The sequence below is a fragment of the Herpailurus yagouaroundi genome, unplaced genomic scaffold (assembly GCF_014898765.1).
Source record: "Herpailurus yagouaroundi ecotype Mexico unplaced genomic scaffold, PumYag 569, whole genome shotgun sequence".
Taxonomy (NCBI): domain Eukaryota; kingdom Metazoa; phylum Chordata; class Mammalia; order Carnivora; family Felidae; genus Herpailurus; species Herpailurus yagouaroundi.
Window position 1 is genome coordinate 4,279,572 of NW_024412786.1, and position 22,965 is coordinate 4,302,536.

General features: G+C 50.2%; 1 protein-coding gene across 3 annotated transcripts; it reads left to right on the forward strand.

Annotated features, from left to right (window-relative positions):
- Positions 1 to 11,020: 11,020 nt before the first annotated feature.
- Positions 11,021 to 14,093, forward strand: LOC121023699 (glutathione S-transferase P). 3 transcript variants are annotated; one of them, XM_040465739.1, is made up of 8 exons: positions 11,021 to 11,105; positions 11,488 to 11,523; positions 11,833 to 11,939; positions 12,051 to 12,138; positions 12,472 to 12,575; positions 13,224 to 13,331; positions 13,509 to 13,722; positions 14,083 to 14,093. In XM_040465739.1, coding segments are annotated over exons 1-7 (633 nt in total). In that variant the 5' UTR covers positions 11,021 to 11,104; the 3' UTR covers positions 13,698 to 13,722; positions 14,083 to 14,093. The 3 variants fall into 3 exon arrangements, with proteins under 3 accessions (XP_040321673.1, XP_040321672.1, XP_040321671.1); XM_040465738.1 differs by lacking the exon at positions 14,083 to 14,093 and adding an exon at positions 13,903 to 13,969; XM_040465737.1 differs by lacking the exon at positions 14,083 to 14,093 and adding an exon at positions 13,797 to 13,975 and having other exon boundaries at positions 11,022 to 11,105; positions 13,509 to 13,742.
- Positions 14,094 to 22,965: the final 8,872 nt, after the last annotated feature.

The window sequence follows — 22,965 nt, forward strand, 5'->3', positions numbered from 1 at the left end:
TATTTTTAAGGCTGATGTTACTTGGTGATCAGAGGTGGGATCCAGAGAAGAGTCCCAAGAACTCCAAGGTTGGTGAGCAAACCGGTGCGGAGCCCAGAGCTCCCTGCCGCGGAGATTGAGGGTAAGCTTCTCCTGGGTCCAAACGCCACTCCCTTTGCACTTGGAGCTCTCCAGGCTTGACTCAGCATCTGTTTAAAGGCTTTTTCTATATGGTGAGTACTCACTTTTCTGAACCTCTGGTTTTGAGTAAGGGGATCCCTGCTGTCTAAACTCTTTCGAGAGAGCCCTCCTGTTTGGACCCTCCCCAGCTTTATGTTTGAAAACCATGCTCCCTCCTACTGTGCATTTTCAACTATATGGGCCCACTTAGCTCAAGATAATTTAGAAGTTCAGTGGCCATTATGGGAAGCTTTCAATCTCCCCAAATTGTTTTTTTTCTCAAAACTAAATTAGAAAGCTACAGCTCCAAAATTAAACAAACTGAATGGGATGGCTTTTTTAATTGGTACCTTGAGGCTTCCAAATGTTTGCCAGATTCTAAAATTGCCTCTTTGCAAAATACTATTTCTAAATTAACTGGGGTAAGCAAACAATTGAAGGAAGTCAAGTGGCTTCTGAGGCCTCCCCCCCCCCCCCCTTGTCTCTGGAGACAATGACAGCCACCTTGTGCTGAGGCCCCACCTGTGGGATCATTCCTCTGTCTCCTCTGCACCCCCTCCCTGATTCTAATCCTTTCACTGAACTGCTTTTTTCCTCTGAACCCCTTCCCATTTCCTCTTCTGAACCTATTAAAACCTGTCCTTTTCAAGTTTGTTTGGTTGTTTGTTTGTTTAGAGAGCGAAAGAGAGAGCGTGCCTGTGAGTGTGGGAGGGGCGGAGAGAGAGGGAGAGAGAGAGAATCCCAAGAAGGCTCTACCCTGTCAGTGCGGAGCCCAACGTGGGGCTCGATCTCATGAACCGTGAGATCATGACCTGAGCCAAAATCAAGACTCGGGTGGTTAACCAACTGAGCCAACCAGGCCCCCCAAAACCCATCCTTTTAAAATTAAGTCTTCCAAGGATCCAAATAAACCTCAAATTTCTAATTTTCCCTGGACTAAAGCTGAACTGCAAGCCATAGTTAAAGAGTTTCCCAGAGTAAAAGTGGAAGAGGAAAGACAGCTTCCAAACTCATTCTACAAGGCCAGCATTACCCCGATACCAAAACCAGACAAAGACACTACCAAAAAGAAAACAACAGGCCAATATCTCTGATGAACGTAGATGCAAAAATCCATAACAAAATATTAGCAAATCGAATCCAGCAACATAGTTTAAAGACATTATTTACCATGATCAATTGAGATTTATTCCAGGGATGCAAGGGTGGTTCAATATTCACAATCAACACGATACATCACATCAACAAGAGAAAGGATAAAAACCATATGCTCATTTCAATAGAAAAAGCATTTGACCAGGTACATCGACTGATGATAAAAACCCTCATCAAAGTAGATTTAGAGGGATCACACCTCAACATAATAAGGACCATATACGAAAAACCCACAGCTATCATACTCAGTGGTGACAAACCGAGAGCTTTTCCCCTAAGATCAGGAACAAGACACGGATGTTCACTCTCACCACTTTCACTCAATATGGTACTGGAAGTCCTAGCCACAGCAATCAGACAAGGAAAAGAAATAAGAGGCATCCAAACTGGCAATGACGAATAACATTTTCACTACTTGCAGATGCCGTGATACTATATAAAGAAAACCCTAAAGTCTCCACCAAAAACTAGTAGAACTGATAAATGAATTCAGTAAAGTTGCAGGAGTCGAAATCAACATACAGAAATCTGTTGCATTCCTCTACACCAATAGGAAGTAACAGAAAGGGCCATTAAGAAAACAATCCAGCGGTGCCTGGGGGGCTGAGCCGGGTAAGAGTCCAACTTTGGCACAAGTCATGATTTCACGATGCGTGGTTTGGAGCTCCACGTGTCAGCTCTGTGCTGACAGCTCGGAGCCTGGAGCCTGCTTCAGATTCTGTGTCTCCCTCTCTCTCTGCCCCTCCCCCACTCATGCTCTGTCTCTCTCTCTCTTGAAAACATTAAAAAAAGGAAACAACCCCCAAAAAGAAAAGAAAACAATCCCACTTACAATCACACCAAAAATAATAAAATATCTAGGAATGAACGTAACCAAGGAGGTGAAGACCTGCGCACCAAAAACTATTAAACACTGATGAAAGAAACTGAAGATGGCACAAACAAATGGGAAGATATACCATGCTCATGGATTGGAAGAATGAAATATTGTTCAAATGTCCACACTACCCAAAGCAATGTACAGATTTAATGCAATCCCTACCAAAACACCAACAGCACGCTTCACAGAACTGGGATAATCTTAAAATGTGCATGGAACCACAAAAGACGCTTAATAGCCAAAGCAATCTGGAAAAAGAAAACCAAAACTGGAGGTATCGCCATTCCATATTTCAAGATATACCACAAAGCTGTGGTAATCAAAACAGTGTGGTATCGGGGCGCCTGGGTGGCTCAGTCGGTTGAGCGTCTGACGTCGGCTCAGGTCATGATCTCACAGTCTGTGAGTTCGAGCCCCGTGTCAGGCTCTGTGCTGACAGCTCAGAGCCTGGAACCTGCTTTGGATTCTGTGTCTCCCTCTCTGTCTGACCCTCCCCTGCTCATGCTCTGTCTCTCTCTGTCTCAAAAATACACAAAAACATTAAAAAAAAAAAACAACAGTGTGGTACTAGCATAAAAATAGATACATTTGTCAATGAAACAGAATAGAGAGCCCAGAAATAAACCCACAATTATATGGTCAATTAATCCTTGACAAAGAATACGACAATGGGAAAAAGGCAGACTTTTCCAAAAAAATGGTGTTGGGAAAACTGGACAGCAATGTGCAAAAGAATGAAACTGGATTGTTTTCTTATACCATACACAAAAATAGACTCAAAATGGATTAAAGACCTAAATGTGAGACCTGAAACCATAAAATCTCTAGAACATAGGTAGTAATTTCTTTCACATCAGCCATAGAAACATTTTTCTAGATATATTTCCTTTGGCAGATAAAAGCAAAACTAAATTATTGGGACTACACCAAAATACAAAGTTTTTTTTTTTTTTCCCCCACAGGGAAGGAAACCATCAACAAAACAAAAAGACAATCCACTGAATGGCAGGAGATACTCGCAAATGATACACCTGACAAGGGGCTAATATCCAAAATACATAAAGAACTTACACAACTCAATATGAAAAAAGACAAATAATCCAATTAAAAATGGGTAGAAGGCATGAGTAGATATTTTCCCAAAGAAAACATACAGATGTGCAACAGACACATGAAAAGACGCTCAACTTTCCAACTTAGTTTCTGAGATTGTATCAATTAGTCCACATGCTTGTTGACGAGGGTCGGGTCCGACATTGGCTGAAACTTGCCCAATGGGAAATCCTAAAAGAGATTTAGAGAATCAGACGCCTAACTTTTGGCAAGATGTCTGAACACTCACTGGAAATTTCCACCAAGCAATTACAGTAGCTTTTCCTAAGCCCGTTGTTTGGAACAAAATTCAGACTTGCACGCAAAAACGTGATAAACCTGTTCACAACTATTACAATCAACCGCAGCTTGTTGTCTTCAATTTTTTTTTAATGTTTATTTTTGAGAGAATGAGGGAGTGCAAGCAGGAGAGGGGCAGAGAGAGAGGGAGAAGCTGAATCCGAAGCAGGCTCTGGGCTCTGAGCTGTCAGCACAGGGCCTGATGCGGGGCTCGAACCCACGAACCGCGAGATCCTGAACTGAGCCAAAGTCAGATGCTTAACTGACTGAGCCACCCAGGCGCCCCCAACTGCAGATTGTTTTTGAGAATTCTGGTCTTCCTTTGGAGGTCGAATCCACTCGGGTAGCTTTGATTCTGTTTGTTAATAGGCTGAATCAGGATCATTCTCTTCTCTTTCAAAGGACCAGATGGAATGGGAAACCATGTCCCCTCCGAATCCAGTTAATCTAAATAAATAAATAAATAAATAAATAAATAAATAAATAAACAAACTTAAACTTTTTTAATGATTTATATAGTGGGGGTTTCTTTTTTTTTTTTTAATTTTTTTTTTCAACGTTTATTTATTTTTGGGACAGAGAGAGAGACAGAGCATGAACGGGGGAGGGGCAGAGAGAGAGGGAGACACAGAATCGGAAGCAGGCTCCAGGCTCTGAGCCATCAGCCCAGAGCCTGACGCGGGGCTCGAACTCACGGACCGCGAGATCGTGACCTGGCTGAAGTCAGACGCTTAACCGACTGCGCCACCCAGGCGCCCCTAGTGGGGGGTTCTTAACCACTGAGCCACCCAGGTGCTCCCATTATAGTGGGGGTTTCTAACAAACCTCAGCAGATTTCTGTCTCTAAACCTTTTCCCTTCTGTTTAGATCCTCTAAGAGGTATCTGCCCCTTTCCCCTTAGTTCCTCCACCCTGATTCAGTCATTGGGCTGAGGTTTCTTGGGAAAAAAAGTATCAGGCTGGAGTTTCCTTCTCTTCAAAGGAGAAACAATTCTAGAATTTGACAGTAGCAATCAAAGTAGCCAAACAGGTGAATCAAATGACCCTTCAACATCATTTTTTTAAATGTGTATTTATTTATTTTGAGAGACAGAGAGCACAGGGGAGAGGCAGAGAGGGAGGGAGACAGAGACAGAGACAGAGAGACACAGAGAGAATCCCAGGCAGGCTCCATGCTGCTAGCTCAGAGCCCAACCTGAGGCTCGATCTCATGATCTAAGCTGAAATCAAGAGTCAGACGCTTAACTGATTGAGCCACTCAGGTGCCCTGACCCTTCAACATATTTTATTTGCCCCTTTGCTGATGGCACTGGAGCTAACTCCAAGGACACTAATCAGTCACCACCCTCTACCACCAGTCAAGTCTTCGACTCATATTGACAGAATCCACCGTGTATCTCCCATTAAGATTCAAATAGATCCTTCAAACCTTCCCCCAGAATGAATCAATCCTATGAAAAGAAAAATCCCTTCAAGGCATCAGGCCCATGATAAAATATTATAAGGCTCAGGGCCTCACTATCCCCTGCACTGGTCCCTGTCATACCCCTGTTTTACCTGAAGCCCCAGTGGTCAAGGATGGAAGTTTGTCCAAGACCTGTGAGCCATAAACAATAATGTTGTCTCTCAGCACCCTGCTGTTTCCAATCCCCATACTTTAGAGGCCTCCATCCCCACTGAAAGCAAATTGTTCACTGTGATCAATTTATGTAGCACGTGCTTCAGAAGCCCTGTGGATAAGGCCAACCAGGATCTTTTTGCCTTCACTTGGGAAGGAGAACAATACACCCGGACAGTGATGCCCCAGGGTTTCGCAGAAGGTCCGTACTTTCCACGCAACTTTTTTTTTTTTTTTTTTTAGAGAAAGAGAGAGAGAGAACAAAAACGGGGGGGGAGCAGAGAGTGAGGGAGACACAGAATCCGAAGCAGGCTCCAGGCTCTGAGCCATCAGCCCAGAGCCCGACGCGGGGCTTGAACTCACGGACCGTGAGATCGTGACCCGAGCCGAAGTCGGACGCTTAACCGACTGAGCCACCCAGGCGCCCCTCCACGCAACTTAAAGGCTGATTTGGATGATAGAAAGTTTTCTGTTCTCTCTCTCTCTGATTAAAAAAAAAAAAAAAGGTTTTCTGTACACCCTACTTTGTTACCATATGTACATAATTTACTTCTCTGCTTTCCTCAAACCTCTTCAAAGGAAGACAGCGTCCACTTGCTAAAACTTTAAGCCAAAAGGGACATTAAATTCTCTCTCTAAGAAAATTGCAGTTTGCTCAAGACCAGGTTCAATATTTAGGGCACCTGATCTTGGAACAGGGGCTACACTGAGATCTAGAGAGGGTTCATGGCATCCTGACCTCCCCCAAACCCCAAACTAAGCCCCATTTATGGTTAGAGGCCACATGCTTGTGTCCAGCCTGGCTGTTAGTAAGGTTCCTGTGCATGCCAGACTCAACTTCCTGGAGGCCAAAGGAAACCATCTTGCTGATATTTCTACCAAAAATGCTCAAGGAAACCAAGAGCCAAACCTCTGTCATGGTCCAAAGGGATGTTCTTCCAAATGACCATCTAGAAAAATTTGACAAGAGATGCCTAAGAATTGGCCCCAGAGAGGGGAAAACAATATTGAAAATCTAATCATTGTTGGTTAAGAAGAGACGACTATAGCCTGGGCCAAATACGATGTAGTCCTGCCAGACTCTAAAATTCCCATTATTGACCATAGTACCTACTTCAAATCGTTGGTCTACTGATAAAATGATAGCCTGTTTGAACCAACACTGGTAAGGAAGTATTAATAAGGTCACCAAAAAAAAAAAAAAAAAAAATGCTCGCCTCACTTGTCATACCTCACACCTTCCAAAATACAATCCTGGGATGGCCATCCATACCAACTCTGGGTGTTTAAAATTGCCCAATGGACCTTTCCAGGCTTGGCAGATGGACTTTATCTAGAATGCCCCATCTCATGGATATAAATACGTTTCAGTTATGGTTTGCATGTTTTCTCACTGGACAGAAGTTTTCCTTGTAGATAGGCTAAGGCCTCTTTTGTTGCCAAAATCCCATTAAAAAGTTTTTTCCTGCTTGGGGAACCCCTCCCATGCTTCACAATGGTCAGGGAACTTATTTCACCGGTCAGGTGCCCTGAGAGGGTTGTGCTGTTCAGGCAGTTCTACACTTTGACCATGCAATATCAACTTTAGTCCTCAGGGCTAATCAACACACTAACGCATCATCAAGACTCAATTGGAGGGCGCCTGGGTGGCTCAGTTGGTTACGCGCCCGACTTCAGCTCAGGTCATGATCTCGAGGTTCATGGATTCGAGCCCCACATTGGGCTCTGTGCTGACAGCTCAGAGCCTGGAGCCTGCTTCCGATTCTGTGTCTCCCTCTCTCTCTGCCCCTCCCCTACTTATGCTCTCTTTCTCTCTCTCAAAAATAAGTAAACATTAACAAAATTTTTTTAAAACCTCATTGGCAAAATTTATAGAGACCCCTCAACTATCTTAGCCCAGAACATTGCCCTTGGTCCTTCTAAATCTTGGATCTGCCCCCTTTGGAACTCATAGACTTTCATCCTTTGAGGTAGTCACAAGGTGCCCAATGTGCTTTGCCCCTGCCTCCTTTGATCCACAGCTAGTAAAAGGAGATATATGTCAATATTCTAAAGGCCCAATTGCTTCTATTGAAAGCAATCATGCTTTGGTAGAACAACCTTTTTTTATTTGTTTATTTATTTTTTTAACATCTATTTATTTGAGAGAGACAGAGCGTGAGTGGGGGAAGAACAGAGAGAGACACAGAATCCAAAGCAGGCTCCAGGGTCAGAGCCATCGGCACAGAGCCCGATGTGGGGCTCGAACCCACAGACCATGAGATCATGACCCAAGCCGAAGTCGGATGCCCAACCAACTGAGCCACCCAGGCGCCCCAGGTAGAGCAACCTTTTTACAGCACACTCCAGGGAGATGAGGATATTAACCCTCACACCTTGCAACACCGAGATTGTTTCCTCTATCGGAAAAGACACGTCCACAACGATTCTCTTCAACTTCGTTGGGAGGCCTCCTACCAGGTACTGTTAGCTAACCCTAGTGTTTCCAAACATCAGGGGATTGACTCCTGATTCACGTGTTACATCTAAAGAAAGCACCAGGGTGCCTGGGTGCCTCAGTCGGTTAAGCGGCTGACTTTGGCTTGGGTCATGATCTCGTGGTTCGTGAGTTCGAGCCCCACATCATGCTCAGTGCTGACAGTGTGGAGCCTACTCGGGATTCTCTCTCTGCCCCTCTCCCACTTGTGCTCTCTTTTTCAAATCAGATAAATAAACTTAATAAATAAAGAAAGCACCAAGGCCCAGTCAGACCTGCACATGGATTGGTGACCTGAACGTAAGGATTTCCAGTAATTGAAGCAGACGACATCCAGCGGAGACAGCTTTCCCAAGATGAGTGGGCCAGGCCTGTGTGCCCCTGTCCCACTGTTGTGTCTTACTATGTTTTCTCCAGACAGATAAGACTCCCATCTGATTTCCCAATCTACTGCAAAAAGGGGAAACCTCTCTGATCGCCGGATTTGTCACCAGAAACCTCCATCTGTTTATGACAACAGCGATCCCTTAATTCACTCTTTAAGTGAATTCACCAGAATCCCAAGTTCCACTGTGTGCCTAGATTGTTCCTGAGGTCCCTTTTATAAGGTTAGAGTACTGAACCCACCAAACCCCATTCCTTGCTTCAATTTAACCCTTCCCTGGGATGTGAAAGCAAGATCTCTCAAATATATATAAATATAAATAATATCTGTCTGCCATCTATCTATCATCTATCTATCTATCTCCAACTGTATCTATTGTGGGGCAGCCAATATAAATAGGGCCATTTGTCAGCTTACTGACACACCCATACATCTAGGTACTCTTTAAACACGTAATAATGCAGCATCGAAGTCTTGGCTGAAGAGTGCTAATTCTGTATACAGGTCAAGGGGTCCATAGACGGTGCTTGTGAGGGAGCTTTATGCACACCCCCCGGCTACTCCTCTAAATGTGGGGTTTCTGACAATGATGCCCGGGCTGGGGCAACGCCTTGTCTTGACAGCTGGAGGCGAAAAGGGCAACGTGCTCTTGCCGTGTTTACGAGTCTATTTTCTTTTCGTAACAAATCAGAAACCCCTCATTGATCTGTGCCATTTCTTCTCCACGGCTGCCTTGAACAGGAGCTCCCAGGAGACGGACAGGATTCCGAGTTTGCCTCCCCAGGCAACTTTTCTCCCCAGGGTTGGAGTAAGTGCGAATGAGAACGTGATTGGAAATCTCTCCCTAACGTCAAGAGAGCAGGCCAATTCCACAGCAAATACAGGAGCAGCCGGTTAACGAGCACTTAACTCGTTGTCTAAGACGATTGCATAGCCCTTGATTATCTCCTTGCCGAACAAGGAAGCAGCTGTGTGATAGCAAACACCATCTCCTGGCTGCATGTAGATACATGCCTCAGGGGACGTAGAAACCCAATTGCACAAAATTAGGGCTACAGCAAATTGCACCTGATTCTCCGTGGTCCTTTTTTTTTTTTTATTGGCTACCTTTGGCCCTCCCGTCCCATCTCCCCTTTATTGGTGGTCCAGAGTTGACGGCCAACAGAGAGTCCTTGAAGATGTCTTTGGTGCAAAAAGGTGATTTTATTAAAGCACGGGGATAGGACCCAGGGGCAGGAAGAGCTGCGCTGGGGTCCTGATGGGTAACTGATTATATCCCCTCAGGTTGGGAGGGGGTCAGGAATAGAATAAGTCTCTAAGGAATTTTGGAAGCAAGGTTTCCAGGGCCTTGAGGGGCTAGCTGTTGCTAGGGAAACACCATTTCTTACCATTTAATAAGACCTCAGTCATGAGACCCTTTAGCTATGTGGGGGGGGGGGGGGGGGCATAAGCTTGGAGTACGATTGTCAGCATATATATTGGGGCAGCTGAGATTTAAAAAAAAGACAGGATCCTGGACGTTAGGATAGTGTTAGGCTAGGGTTTTCTCTTGTCCCAGCAAAGTGTCATCATTGAGGCCACTGAGGTCCTAGAGGGAGGTTTCAAGGACTTGTCAATGGGCTGTAGGCAGTAAGGGAATTTAATTTTTCATTTGCCTTAGTTTCCCACATTACCATGGCAAGCACTTAAACCCCTCTCCTTTGTTCTTGGGTAGCCAGGAGTGTCCGAGGAATATCACATATATTCTGCCGGGGTTTGTGTGTGTGTGTGTGTGTGTGTGTGTGTGTGCGCCAGCCTGTGTTTAATCCTCAGATTGCCCCAAGCTCCGTCATCACCTTCAGGCCTAGGGGCACAACTCAGAACCATCATACAGTTTAGAATCATCATGTTGCCTTTAATTACGTTTTATGTTTCATAGCATTACTTTTAAGTTTTGTAGCCGTTGCATGTCAAATCATTGTAGAAATGATGTACCCAATAAGGTGATGCCATTCAATGCTTTGAGATGATCTCCAACCTGAACGACTTTGAAAAGATACAGACTCCACAGAGGAAATGCCTGAGAGTCCTCCCTTCTACCCTCCTGGTTACAGATGTGGCGTCAGGGGTTTCCCATCTGTGTACTTTCCCTCCAATGTGGGACATGCCACCCGGGAAGGGTCCTTCCTGGCAGGAAGGCACAAAAAAACCCACTGAATTTGGAAAATGGGACTCTTGATCATGGATGCTTTTGGAGTGGGGAGAGGAAGGAGATTTTGATCAAAAGGGTTCCCCCTTTTGTGAGACTAAATAAAGAAAACCTCATGTAAAATAGGGGAGGGGGGGACCTCTCTGCCAGAACACTCCTCCTCAGTTGCAGACCCCACAGGAAGACTCTTTTTTTTTTTTTTTTTACTCTCCCGGCAGGAGGAAAATAACCATTTTCTCCTCTCCTCCTCCAACAGCCCAGCCAATGAAAATCCATCACCCCCTCTTTTCTTCCAATAGAGTTTCTTTGAAAGCAGCCCCTCTCCGCTCCCTCCTGTTTCTCTAAAAAGTAGAGTTCCTGTCCTTTGTTCCCTGGACTCGCCCGTGGTTTTCCCATAGCTTGCTTGTCCCGAATAACACTTCTCTGCTGTTCCCCAATAAACCCATTTTGCTGGTAAAATAACCGCTTGTTTTGTTTTTCTGGTCGACAAAGGCTTTGTGCCTCTGAGGTCTGTGAACCAAGCGGGGAAAGCAGCTGCGGTGGGCAAACGCGAAGGGCTCTGGAAGAAGCTGGCGCTGGCCGGGGAGTCATCAGCGCCCGGGCCGCTGTTGAGCACAAACTTCGGGCCACCTGTAGGGGGCGGCGGGCGGGCTGGCAGGGCCTCCGGCCGGTGTGACGGTGGGCTGGGGGCACCCGCGGGGCTCGGGACCGGGAGCGGGGCTTCCGGGGCGCCGTGAGTCAGCATCGGGGTGGAGCGGGACGGGGATGGGCGGGACAACCCTTATAAGGCTGGAGGCCGGGCCGGGCCTGAGCTCCACCGCCGCCTGAGCCGCCGCTGTCCGCGCTGCAACCAGTGAGTCCCCCCCCCCCCGCTTGGGCCTCCGGGGGAGGGGGGGGCGCTTCCAGAGGCCTCGGGGCGCTCCCGGCTGGAGGCCGGACCCTCACCCCCCCCCCCCCCCTTCGGACCAGAGTTCCTGGAAGGCCCTGCACCCCCGCCCCCCTTGCCACCCCCGCGCCGGGATGGGGATCCAGGGGACCCACGACGCCAGCGGCGCGCGGTTGGCTCTCCGGGGCGGGGGCGGGGGGCTCGGCGCCTCCAGCGCAGAGACCTGCTCCCACGGTCCCGGGAGCGCCCAGAGCCGGCAGGGGGACCCCAGGGAGGACGGATTGGCGCTCTCTCCCGTCCGTAATCGCCTCCTCCCAGACCCTAACAGACTTCTCTCCATCCGCCCCAGTGCCGCCCTACACCATTGTCTACTTCCCGGTCCGAGGTAGGTGCCCTGTGACTGGCAGCCGGGGGAGGCAGAGGTTGGGGCTGCAGCCCACGCCCCTCGCCCACCTGGGGAGCACCCCAAGACCCCCACCCCGCCCCTCCTTCATGTGGGTACTAGCTGGGGCCTCCTTCCCTGCTCCCCTGCGCTCCCTAGGCCCGAATATCCGCTCTCTCCACCTTGGCCCGTCCCCTCCCTAGTGTCCAGCGGGGTCGTCATCGGAGTCCCTGCCTCCACGGCCCCTCCCCAGGGTGCTCTGAGGCTGGGGTCTCCCCGCATCCCCCCCCACCCTGTCCTCCCCTCCCCCAGGGCGCTGCGAGGCCATGCGCATGCTGCTGGCCGACCAGGGCCAGAGCTGGAAGGAAGAGGTGGTGACCAAGGAGACCTGGATGCAGGGCCCGCTCAAGGCCTCCTGTGTGAGTGGCTGCTGTGCCCAGAGGGGGGCCAGGGGCTGGGCAGCTGGGGGGGGGGGCAGCCAAGCTCCGCATCTCTGACGGAGCTGTGCCGCCCCCCACCCCCACCCCCAGCTGTACGGGCAGCTCCCCAAGTTCCAGGACGGAGACCTCACTCTGTACCAGTCCAATGCCATCCTGCGACACCTGGGGCGCACCCTTGGTGAGTCTTGAGGCTGCAGGTGGCAGGGTGGGGGGGGGGCAAGCATCAGCCAGTGTTCCCACACATCTCCTTGTTACTCCCCTCTGAACCTCCTCCGTTTAAATCAAGCTGCCTGGTGAGCCCTGTGGGATGGTGGAAACAGAGGCACGAGGAGGTTATCTAACTTGCCCCCAGTCAAGCCTGGGTCTGCCTCCTGCTGAGCTCTGAGCGCCTACTGTGCGTCAGGACCGGCCTTCCGTCCTTCCTTCTCCACGGCTGTGCCCACAGGCCGCCACATGGCCTGCCAGTGGCATGTCAGACACCCAGTCATGCTTTGGCTGACTTTCTCCCCAGGGCTATACGGGAAGGACCAGCGCGAGGCAGCCCTGGTGGACGTGGTGAATGACGGGGTGGAGGACCTTCGCTGCAAATACGCCACCCTTATCTACACCAACTATGTGAGCCCGGGCGCCAGGGCTGGGCACAGTGGAGTACAAAGAAAGGCTTGCCTCCCTCGGGCCTGGGAGGGCTGGGCTTCTTAGTGGCGGGGGAGGGGAAGGATCTGTAGCCAGCTTCTGGAAGCAGGTACTGGCCCTTTGAGGTGCAGAAAGTATCCTGACTTGGAGCACATCTGAGGACCTGGGGCCAATTTCGCAAGGCGTGTGTGTGGCCGTGGGGGAGGGAGAGGGAGCGTGGCAGGAGTTGGCACTGGAGGGGCAAGAGGCCCAGATCCTCGGGGCCTCGAACTGGCTGGCTGGATAGTCCCCTGATGGCAGTGGGGAGCCATCGAGGCATCTTAAGCAGGGCCGGGTATGGATGTGAGATCTAGAAGGATCTTCCAAGACTTCTGGAGTCGATTGGTGGGAGACCACGGCAGAGGCGGGGGGGGGGGGGGGAAAAGAAGAAACCACGGCTGAGCTGGACAGGATGTGGTGCGGCCCTGGGCATGGGGAGTGAGCAGGGGGGCACTGGGGCTCCGGCCTGGGCGGGTGGTGATTCACGAAATAGGGCAAAAAGAAGGGGGCGTCTCAGGGCTGGGGCAGAGGCTGGGGTGGGCGGCAGCGTGGGGGTCAGGAGGGTAACACGCGGTGGTATCTTTCTGGCAGGAGGCAGGCAAGAAGGAATATGTGAAGGCACTGCCGGGGCACCTGAAGCCTTTCGAGACGCTGCTGTCCCAGAACCAGGGGGGCCAGGCCTTCATCGTGGGCGACCAGGTGAGCGTCTGGCTCTGCCCTGCCCCTCTGCACCATCCCCTTCTGGTGGAGGGGAAACAGGTGCAGAGGGAACTCAGGAACCCGGGGCTCAGCAGAATGGGGCGGACTTAGGGAAAGGCTCAGACTCCTTGGCTCCCACGCTCCCGCCTGCTGAGTCCCTTGCCCCCTGCCCTGCAGATCACCTTCGCGGACTACAACCTGCTGGACTTGCTGCTGATTCACCAGGTCCTGGCCCCCGGCTGCCTGGACTCCCTCCCCCTGCTCTCGGCCTATGTGGCGCGCCTCAGCGCCCGGCCCAAGCTCAAGGCCTTCCTGGCCTCCCCTGAGCACGTGAACCGTCCCATCAACGGCAACGGGAAGCAGTGAGAGTTTGCAGCACCCTCGGTGGGAGGTGGGGGCTGCCTGCCTCCCTTTCCTGGGGACCAATAAAATTTCCAAGCGAGAAGCATTGCTGTGAGCATTCAGTTTCCTGGGGAGGGGCTCTCACATCCTCAACAGTCAGGTTTGAGGGAGGTATGGGGCAGCCGGCTAGGACGCTTGAGTCCTGAAACACATGGATGTATCTTCTTGGGGCCTTCAACCCAGTCTGCTGAGCTCCAGGAACAGGAATAAAGAGACCGAAAAAATTAAAAAAAGCAGTAAGAGAAATGAACTACGGTTTCTGTGCCGGAGATGCCCACAGTCTAGAGAGCGAGAAGAGGCTCACTTAATATAAAATGCTTTCTGGTTTCCGCAGGGCCACCCGCCACAGGGCCTCCACCCGGGGCGGCGGAGCCCAGGAGCCGAGGGGCCCCTGGGGAAGGGGGCTGAGGGTAGGAGCTGAGTAGCTGTGTGCGGCCCCGGCTGGGTCAGTGGGAGGAGGGGCAGTCACTGCTGTTCCGGGGGGGGCCCTCCTGGCTCCCCCCTGCGTCTCGGACACAGGAGCAACCCTGCGCGATCCGCTGGCTCTCCCACCGCCTTGTCTCACCATCCACATTCCCCGGGCAGAGAGTGACATGCGAAAACGACCCTTGCCAGGGGGAGGGGCCTCTGACGCATTCCAGTAGGCGGTGGGCTGGGCGCAGTGTGGGCCAATCAGTCCCGGGGCGGCCGCTGCCCCTGCGAGATCCCAGCGCTGTCCTCCCCAGCCTCCAGGACAGGTGATGGCAGCCTGGGCCCCGTGTAAGGACGACGTGGAGCAGAGCCCCCGCTACAGTGTGGCGAACACGTGATGTGATTGAGCAATGACCCTGCGGTTTTACGCTGCTGGCATTTTAGACCTGTTGTTACTACAGCATAATCTGACCCATCCCGTCTGATCCCTCCTTTGTTCTCAGGCTAAGGGAATCTGGTCAACTCCCAGCGTCATCCTGCCTCTGCAGGGGATCGGGGAGGGGTTCAGAGAGAGAGGGCCGTGGGATTACCCCCCTCCCCCCCGCCCGCCCCACGCTGAGACCAGGCCCCTCTGGCTCCCCCAGACCGGACCCTGAGAGCGGTCAGTGACGGTCAGCTAGAATCCCCTCATTTGGTGGTGGAGGAAGACCCTGAGCTAAGGGAAGCCTCTGGAAGCTGAAGGGCCCAGCCCTCTCCTTGGCGCGGACATTCGGCAGCAGGCCAGAAGGTGGCACAGATAGGTGGGCCCTGTCCGAGGACCGTGGGCACACTGATGGTGCTCCTGCGGGGCAGCGCCTGGGCCCGGCGGGGTGATTTGGGCCCCGGTGGGGGGAGAGCCCAGGGGGATTTCAGAGCTAGGCCGGGCCCGCTCCTTCCGCCCTTCCTCGGACAGCACATTGCCCTCGCACATCTTGTCCTCTGCATCCCGAGGAGCCCTGCCCCGTGGACCGACGGAGACCGGTCTCCCCTCCTTTTTCCTCCACATCAGCACCTTACGTTCCTCTTCTGGGAGCCACGGGCCTAGCTGCCTTCTAGAGCAGCAAATGGGAGCGAGCAGTGCTCTTCACTCGGACTTGCTGGCGAGGGGGTTGGCTGCTCACTTGTGTTTGGCAGAGACTCGGCAGGCAGGGGAGAGGGAGGGCTTCGTGCGGGGATAAAGGGAGGCTTCGGGTGCGCCCTGAATGGAGGCTGCTGGCCTGGGGAAGCAGTGAGCGGGCTCGGTAGAACTGGGGTGGGGGGGGGAGCAGAGGTGGCTTTTTCTGGTCGGTCTTAAGTAGGAAAAAATAAAAACTGGGGAAGCCATCACTTGTGAATGAAGTCCTGGACATTCCGGGCAATTGTCACCAGGCTCGCTGCCTGGCTTCCTGCGTTGTCCCCCAGAGCTAGCAGTCTGACTTCCCGCAGGTGCGCCCCACGGCCGCCGGCTTCCTGGCTGGTTATTGCAGACAAGAGGTTGGTTTTCTGGGCGGGCTGCGGCGGGTCGCGGGGTCAGAGTTCTGTTTTCCCCTGTGGTCTGGCCACTCTCTGTTGCGTTCCCAGCCTCTCGTCTTTCTGGAGACGGGGGACCCCAGCCAGCTGGAAGCCTCTTCCTCAGGCACTTAAAGCCAAGCAGAGAAGCATCTTGCAGGGAGAAAACAGGAGCCTACACATCCTCCTTTTGAGGAGCCGCTCCTGGCCATTCTGAGCCCTGGGGGAGCCCGGCCACTTGACCACGAGGACCGGTCTGGGTCGCCCATCGGAACACCAAGACAGAGGTGGTGTGCCAAACGGCACTGTCCCCAGGCACGTAGTTCCTTCAGGACCCGCTGAGATGGCCCTGAGGCCCCGGGAGATCCCAGGAATTTGGAAGAGGCCAAGACTGGGGGCCTGGCACGGGGGGCGTTGGCGAAGAGGTTTAAGAGTGGGTCTGTGGGAATGCCTGTCCGGAGGATCTGGCTGCAGAAAAAGCCACACAGCTGGGGCTGGTGACCTCCCTCAGGGGCTGTCGCTGCATCCCCCTTCCCCAGCAGACCCAGTGCCCGTTAAGTGGGTCTTCAGGCACCTGTGGCAACTAGCAAAAGCAGCAGGTCTTCACTTGGCCCCTATTCAGTGGGTGGGGCTGCGTAGCCTGCGGGCCAGGGGACGGTGCTCATACTCAAACCTTAAGACCCCCTGCACAGCCCTCCAGCCCAGCTTCTGGAGCCTGGGCAGAGGCCCACAGCCCAGTGGAAGACTGGAGGAATCCTCTGGGAGAAGCGGAAACTGACATTTAGGGGCCCCGGTGACAGGGTCTGTGTTTGATAAACCCTCAGCTTTCCCGCTCACCCCTGACACGACAGATATCAAGGGACAACAGATAATTGCCAGACAGTTGAGAGAACTCTCTCACGTAAAAGAGAGACAGCAATAAACGGGGAAAGAAAAAGAACTCAGAAAAGATAGGGGCCGTGCAGGTGGTATCAGAAAAATTCAAATCAGCTTTAATCATTATCTTCAGGGACAAAACCAAAGATGTTACATCCAGGAGGTAAGAAAGGGAGGCTATTGTAATGTTTATTTATTTTTGAGACAGAGAGAGACAGAGCATGAACGGGGGAGGGGCAGAGAGAGAGGGAGACACAGAACCCGAAGCAGGCTCCAGGCTTTGAGCTGACAGCCCAGAGCCCGATGCGGGGCTCGAACCCACGGACCGCGAGCTCATGACCTGAGCCGACGTCGGACACTTAACCGACTGAGCCACCCAGGCACCCCAAAAGGGAGGCTATTATAAAGAATACTCAGGAACTCTTGGAAATTAAAAATGAGATTGCAGAAATGAAAAATCTCAAGATAGAGTTGAAAAATACGCATGAAAATAAATTAAAAAAAAAAGATAAAGGCATGGAAAGATAAGAATAACAGTATTATTCCAGGAGGTCCAGAGAGAGGGAGAAAGAAGAGGGTAGGAAAAAAATAGTAAAATAAAAATAACGCAGTAAGTTTTCCCAGGACGGAAGATGGGCTTTCTTTTTTTTTTTAATTTTTTTTCAACGTTTTTTATTTATTTTTGGGACAGAGAGAGACAGAGCATGAACGGGGGAGGGGCAGAGAGAGAGGGAGACACAGAATCGGAAACAGGCTCCAGGCTCTGAGCCGTCAGCCCAGAGCCTGACGCGGGGCTTGAACTCACAGACCGCGAGATCATGACCTGGCTGAAGTCGGACGCTTAACCGACTGCGCCACCCAGGCGCCCCAAAGATGGGCTTTCAAGCTGAAAGGCACAATGAGCGCCGAGCATGTTGACGAAAGAACCACAAAGCAGATCATAAAATTCCAGAGTCGTCGGGAAGGAAATGAAGACCCTGCCTGCAACCTTCCAGAGGGAGAAACAAACACCACACCCAGGGGATAAGGAATCTGGAACCGCATCAGATAGCTTGTGATTTTGACACGTGTTCACAAGTACTTTATGCTCTGGCGTCTCTATGCCCTCCTTGTGGCTGCCTGGATGAAGACAGTGGAAGAGACATTGTGGGGCTTCTTAGGTTGAGTCGGGAAAGGTCATGCAGCTTTGCAGTTTCCCTCGGGGACAACTGACTTCAGTCGTTGTGTAAAAAATCCAGCTACCCTGAGGCTGCCACAGGAAGAACCCCACGTGGAGAGACCAGAGAGGGTAGAGGGGGGCAAGTGAAGGAGGGAGAGAGAGACACCCCAGCCAGACAGTGAGCCACAGCTGTTTCAGACTCCGGCTCCTCCTTCAGCCCCACTAGGTGAGGGAAGAAGCCCTCAGAGTGGCCCCAACAACAAGTGCCATCTGACTGTGGTCACGAGACCCTGAGTGAGAACTGGGTAGGCCCATGCAACCCCCAGATTCATACTCTGACAAGGTGTCCTTGGAAGGGGATGAGAGAGAGAGAGAGAGAGAGAGAGAGAGAGAGAGAGAGAGCATGATGAAGACACACCTGCTCCCTGCTGTCCAGACCTGGAAGTGACACTCTTCACTTCTGTCCCATTCAGATGCAAGGGGGTTCTGTGCCCAGGAAAAGGAAATGAGTTTGTGATAATCTAGTCAGGGTCTACCATATACAATCACAGATGCACGCACGTATAGGATGTGGACATGTAGTAGCAGTGGCATCATAAACAAGTTTGAAAAGAAGAATTATTTAATATTAATAAAACTAATACATCGTATTGAGGAAAAGTACTGGATCCTTACCTCACACCATATACAATAACATCCAAATAGATCAGTGGTTCTCAATGTGTGTGTGTATGTGTGTGTGTGTGTGTGTGTGTGTGTGTGTGATTTTGCATCCAGGTTACATTTGACAATGTCTGGAGACATTTTTGTTGTCACAACTTGTGGGGTGCTCCTGGCACTTAGGGATGCTGTCAAATGTCCTATGATGCACACAGGACAGGTGCCCACAGCAAATAATTATCCAGTCCCAAATGTTCAATGTCAAGAATGAGAAACCCTGAAGTAGGGTTTGTCTACATGTGATGAGAAAAATAAAATATTAACAGAAAAAAAAAAAAAAGTAAGAGACTCCATGACCTCGGGCTTGCGATGACATTTTTAAAAAAATTTTTTAAATGTTTATTTATTATTGAGAGACAGAGAGGGAGATAGAGCATGAGCATGGGAGGGGCAGAGACAGGAGGAGACAAAGAATCTGAAGCAGGCTCCAGGCTCTGAGCTGTCAGCACAGAGTCTGACGCGGGGCTCAAACTCACAAACTGTGAGATCATGATCTGAGCCGAAGTTGGACGCTTAACCGACCGAGCCACCCAGGCACCCTTATAAATCTCTCTTAAGATGTCTCATGTGAAAGAAGAAATCAAAACCAAAATTGCAAAATTTCTAGCAAACTGTGATAAAGCACCATATTTCAGAAACACTGGGTGGCTCTTCTCGATTCTGCTAGCTTTATAATTAGTCTTGCTGTCTGGTAGGGAAGCTTCCCCCCAGCCTTGTTCTCCTAACCTGGCCTGGCCATTCCCGACCCTGCGTTCTTCTATATAGATTTTAGCATCCGTTTTCCCAGTTCCACGAAAAACTTTGACGGGATTTTGATTAGAATTCAAATGGTTTCATAGATTAATTTGGAGAGACATGACATCTTCATGATATCAAGTCCGGCCCCCCCCCCCCCACCTGGTAAAGCCCCCTGAGCAGCAGGGGTGCTCGCTGGAGGCAAACGTGTGGGATTCACGAAGAAGGAAGAAAAACCATAAATACTGGCTATGGTGTCACGACCTGTTGCAGCAACAGGGCTCCCCTGCCACAGGTCCTTTGTGGCCGAGAGTTTTGTGTATCGGGAGGAAAAACATGTAACAGAAGATGAACGGTTCAACCTGTTTCCAATAATAAATGTCCGGCGTTTTTTTTTTTTTTTTTTCTCTTTTTGCTGATGAACAAGATAGAGCATTTCTAAAAACCGAACCCTTGAGGGATGGGGAAGACGAGTCTCATGTTTCTAAAAGCTTGGGATTGTTTGAGCGGTGTGTGAACTCTTCCTGGTGTCTGTCACCCCAAATAGCCATCAAGGGCTACACTGGGCAGAGCAGAGACAAGAGCTTTTGTGCGAGGGGACAAAGGGGCTGTAGGCAGGACTCCAAGGGATGATGTGGAGTGGGCAAACGACCAACATGGAGATGTTCCAGACTCCTAGACCTTATGTGCTGGGCATCTGACCGTGGGTGTGCTGTGAGGGGGGGGCCGGGAGGGGTGGGCTTGTACTGGTGCTTGGGACCTGTGCCCAACTGAGAGCTGACGGGTCCCCCACAGGGGAGACCGCAGTGTCCAGTGCTTCAGAACCAGCAGAAGCCAAAGAGGGGCCCTGACACATTGGCAGGCTGACAGGGAGTGGCTCTCGCTCACGTCAGAACTAGAGTCTACAGGGTATGCGAGGCATCCTACGCTGGGGCACAGGGAGAGAGACCCGCGTTAGACGCGTCGTCAATTGTGCTGCTTGCCTCAAATGCACTGACCTGGTCCTGTGTGTACCCCCCTGACCATGACCGATCGACTTTACTTTCTAAAGTTTAAGTGAATGGGAAAAAAATAGGAAGGTAGCCAGTTCAAGGTAGCAGACTACAACCAGAAATCCATCGTGTCCTTCTCAAACGCATTAAAATCAGAGGAGAAAAAAAATGTTAATAGTTGAACGCCACACAGATACAAAAAGGGAATTCTGTGTAGGCTTGAAGTAAACCTCTGAAGGAAAAGCAACAAAAACAACAAATGAACAAGAAGAAGCGTGTAGTCTAGCGGGGGGGGTGGGGGTGGGGGGGCTGAAGGCTTGTATCTCAGCCAGGAATACAGCAGGCTGAACGCACAGGGCTTGGGGCCAGGTCCTCAGTCTGTACTCAGCCCTGGAGAACAAAGCTTAGAGGTCCCCATGACTGAGGCCAGGTCTCCACTGGCAGCACAAAGCAGGGGACCCATAACGCCAGGTCACAAATGGAGCCAACCCAGAAAACAGAAGGACAGAATTTGGGAGGGAGGCATGCACAGAGGGAGGCAGTATACTCTGTTTTTGTTTTAGTTTCATACTCAGCAGGATAGACTCTTAATTAGCATTTCCTGAAAAAGAAATTTATGTATGACTGTTAAAAATGCAAGGGGAACTGCTAAAAATAGAAACAAAATGCGTAACTTCCAAAACAAGAGTGGAGAAGGAAATGGCACAAAGAAAACACAGTTAATTCAGCAGAAAACCAAAAAAGAGAGTGAAAAAGAAATAAAGAGAAAGAATGCTAAGTAGAAAACACAATATAATATTGTAATACCAATAAACGTAAATGGGTCAAACTTTTTAAAAGGCAGAGGCTAATTGGGTTAAAATAAAACAAAATGAAATTTAATTAGATGTTTTTAAAAAATGTTTATTTTTGAGAGAGAGAGAGAGAGAGAGAGAGAGAGAGAGAGAGAGCTAGCAGAGGAGGGGCAGAAAAAGAGGGAGACACAGAATCTGAAGCAGGCTCCAGGCTCTGAGCTGTCAGCACAGAGCCTGACAGGGGACTTGAACCCACGAACTGCAAGATCATGACCTGAGCCAAAGTCGGACACTTAACTAACTGAGCCAGCCAGGTGCCCCGAAAGCGATCCACTTTTAAGAGAACTGGACAAGATTTCCTGGAGGAAATGTAACTATAGGCCACCCTCCTTTATGAGCACTGATGTAAAACCCGAGCCAGCATTACAGTGAAAGAACAGAACGCATGACCAAAAGGTTTGTCCCTGGAGTAATAAAAGCACGAGAACAGTAGACACACAGCACCACGTAAGGTTTTATGGAGATTAAAACATGTAACCATTACAATGATACTATGAGGTACAGAGATGTCAAGGAACTTGCCCAAGGCCACACAGCTGGTAGGCAGGAGAGCCCAAGATTTAATCCCAAGTGGCTACAATCTGTTCTAGCTGCCTCACTCCACCACACCTTTAGGTCAAACATAGTTTAACAGATTAGAAAAAGGATTGATGCAATGCAGAAGGAAGAAAAACAATATAACATCTGAGATGTAGAAGTATTCAGTGAAACCGAGCACCCCATTCATGCATGATAAAACTGGGCCTTGCAAGGGAGTTTTCTTAATATGCTCAAGGACTCCACCAAAGGCCTTGGCAAACCTCCTACTTACAGGGTGCCATGACAATCGTCACACTTAGGCGCTGTCTCAAGATAAATAGGCCAGAGTCCTCTGGATGTTTTCCCTTCCTGCCTGATGGGAGGGCAGCCCATTTCCAAGGTGCCCCTGGGCAACAAACCAAGCCACGCCCAGATCTGGGAGGGCAACTCAAATTTTATTGCCTGGACATTCCATACCCTTAGTGTGTTAGCAAGCTACTTGGAGGTTAAAGGTCATTCCTCTGCCTGCCGCAGAAAGACCCCTTCCATTGTTTGGAGAAGAAGACGTTGTAAGTAGAAGGCAATACAAATATCAGAGAAAAGCCTAGGCAGATACTCTTGTGAAGGTTTTGAGCCTCCAGCTTTATCTGAGACTGTTTTTTTTTTTTTTAAGCTTATGTATTTATTTATTTTAAGAGCAAGAGTGAGGGTGGAGAGGGCACAAGCCAGGGAGGGGCAGAGAGAGGGAGAGAGAGAGAAACCCAAGCAGGCTCCACATTGTCAGCACGGAACCCGATATGGGGCTTGAACTCACCGACCGTGAGATCGTGACCTGAGCCGAAATCGAGTCGGACACTTAACCGCCTGAGCCACCCAGGCGCCCCCGGACAAACTTTTATATAACAGGAGAGTCCATTAAGGGGTCCAGATCAGCACTAATCAGGCAAATTGATGGTGCTCTATTCACACCAATGAGAAAATGTTATTAAAACAGAGGTCACAAAACGTAAAAGTGCAAGACATCACATAGAATTCCTATGTTAAAAAATGTGCACCGTTTTTAAAGAAAAAGTGCCATACGTTTAGCAAGGAACCTACAAGATCTGAAAAAATGAGGAGGGACCTCACACTCCTGGGTGGGGAGACCCAGTATTGTAAGGATGGGGATCTTGTCCAAATGAATCTATAATCCAGGGCATTTAGTTAAACGTTCTTCGGGCATTTGCTGTGTGTCAGGCGCTGCTCATTTGCTGTTCTCCATTCCAACAGATGCTCCTTGAGGGCACAGCTTCTCCTAATTTCCCGTTAGGGGAAACTGAGGCACGGGTCATAAAATCACACAGGTAGTAAGTGGCGAAAGCAGGATTTTGAATCCAGGTCCTTAACCTTGAAGCTCTGGTGTTACCTGTAGGTAATCATGTTTCTAAACCTATTTGTAT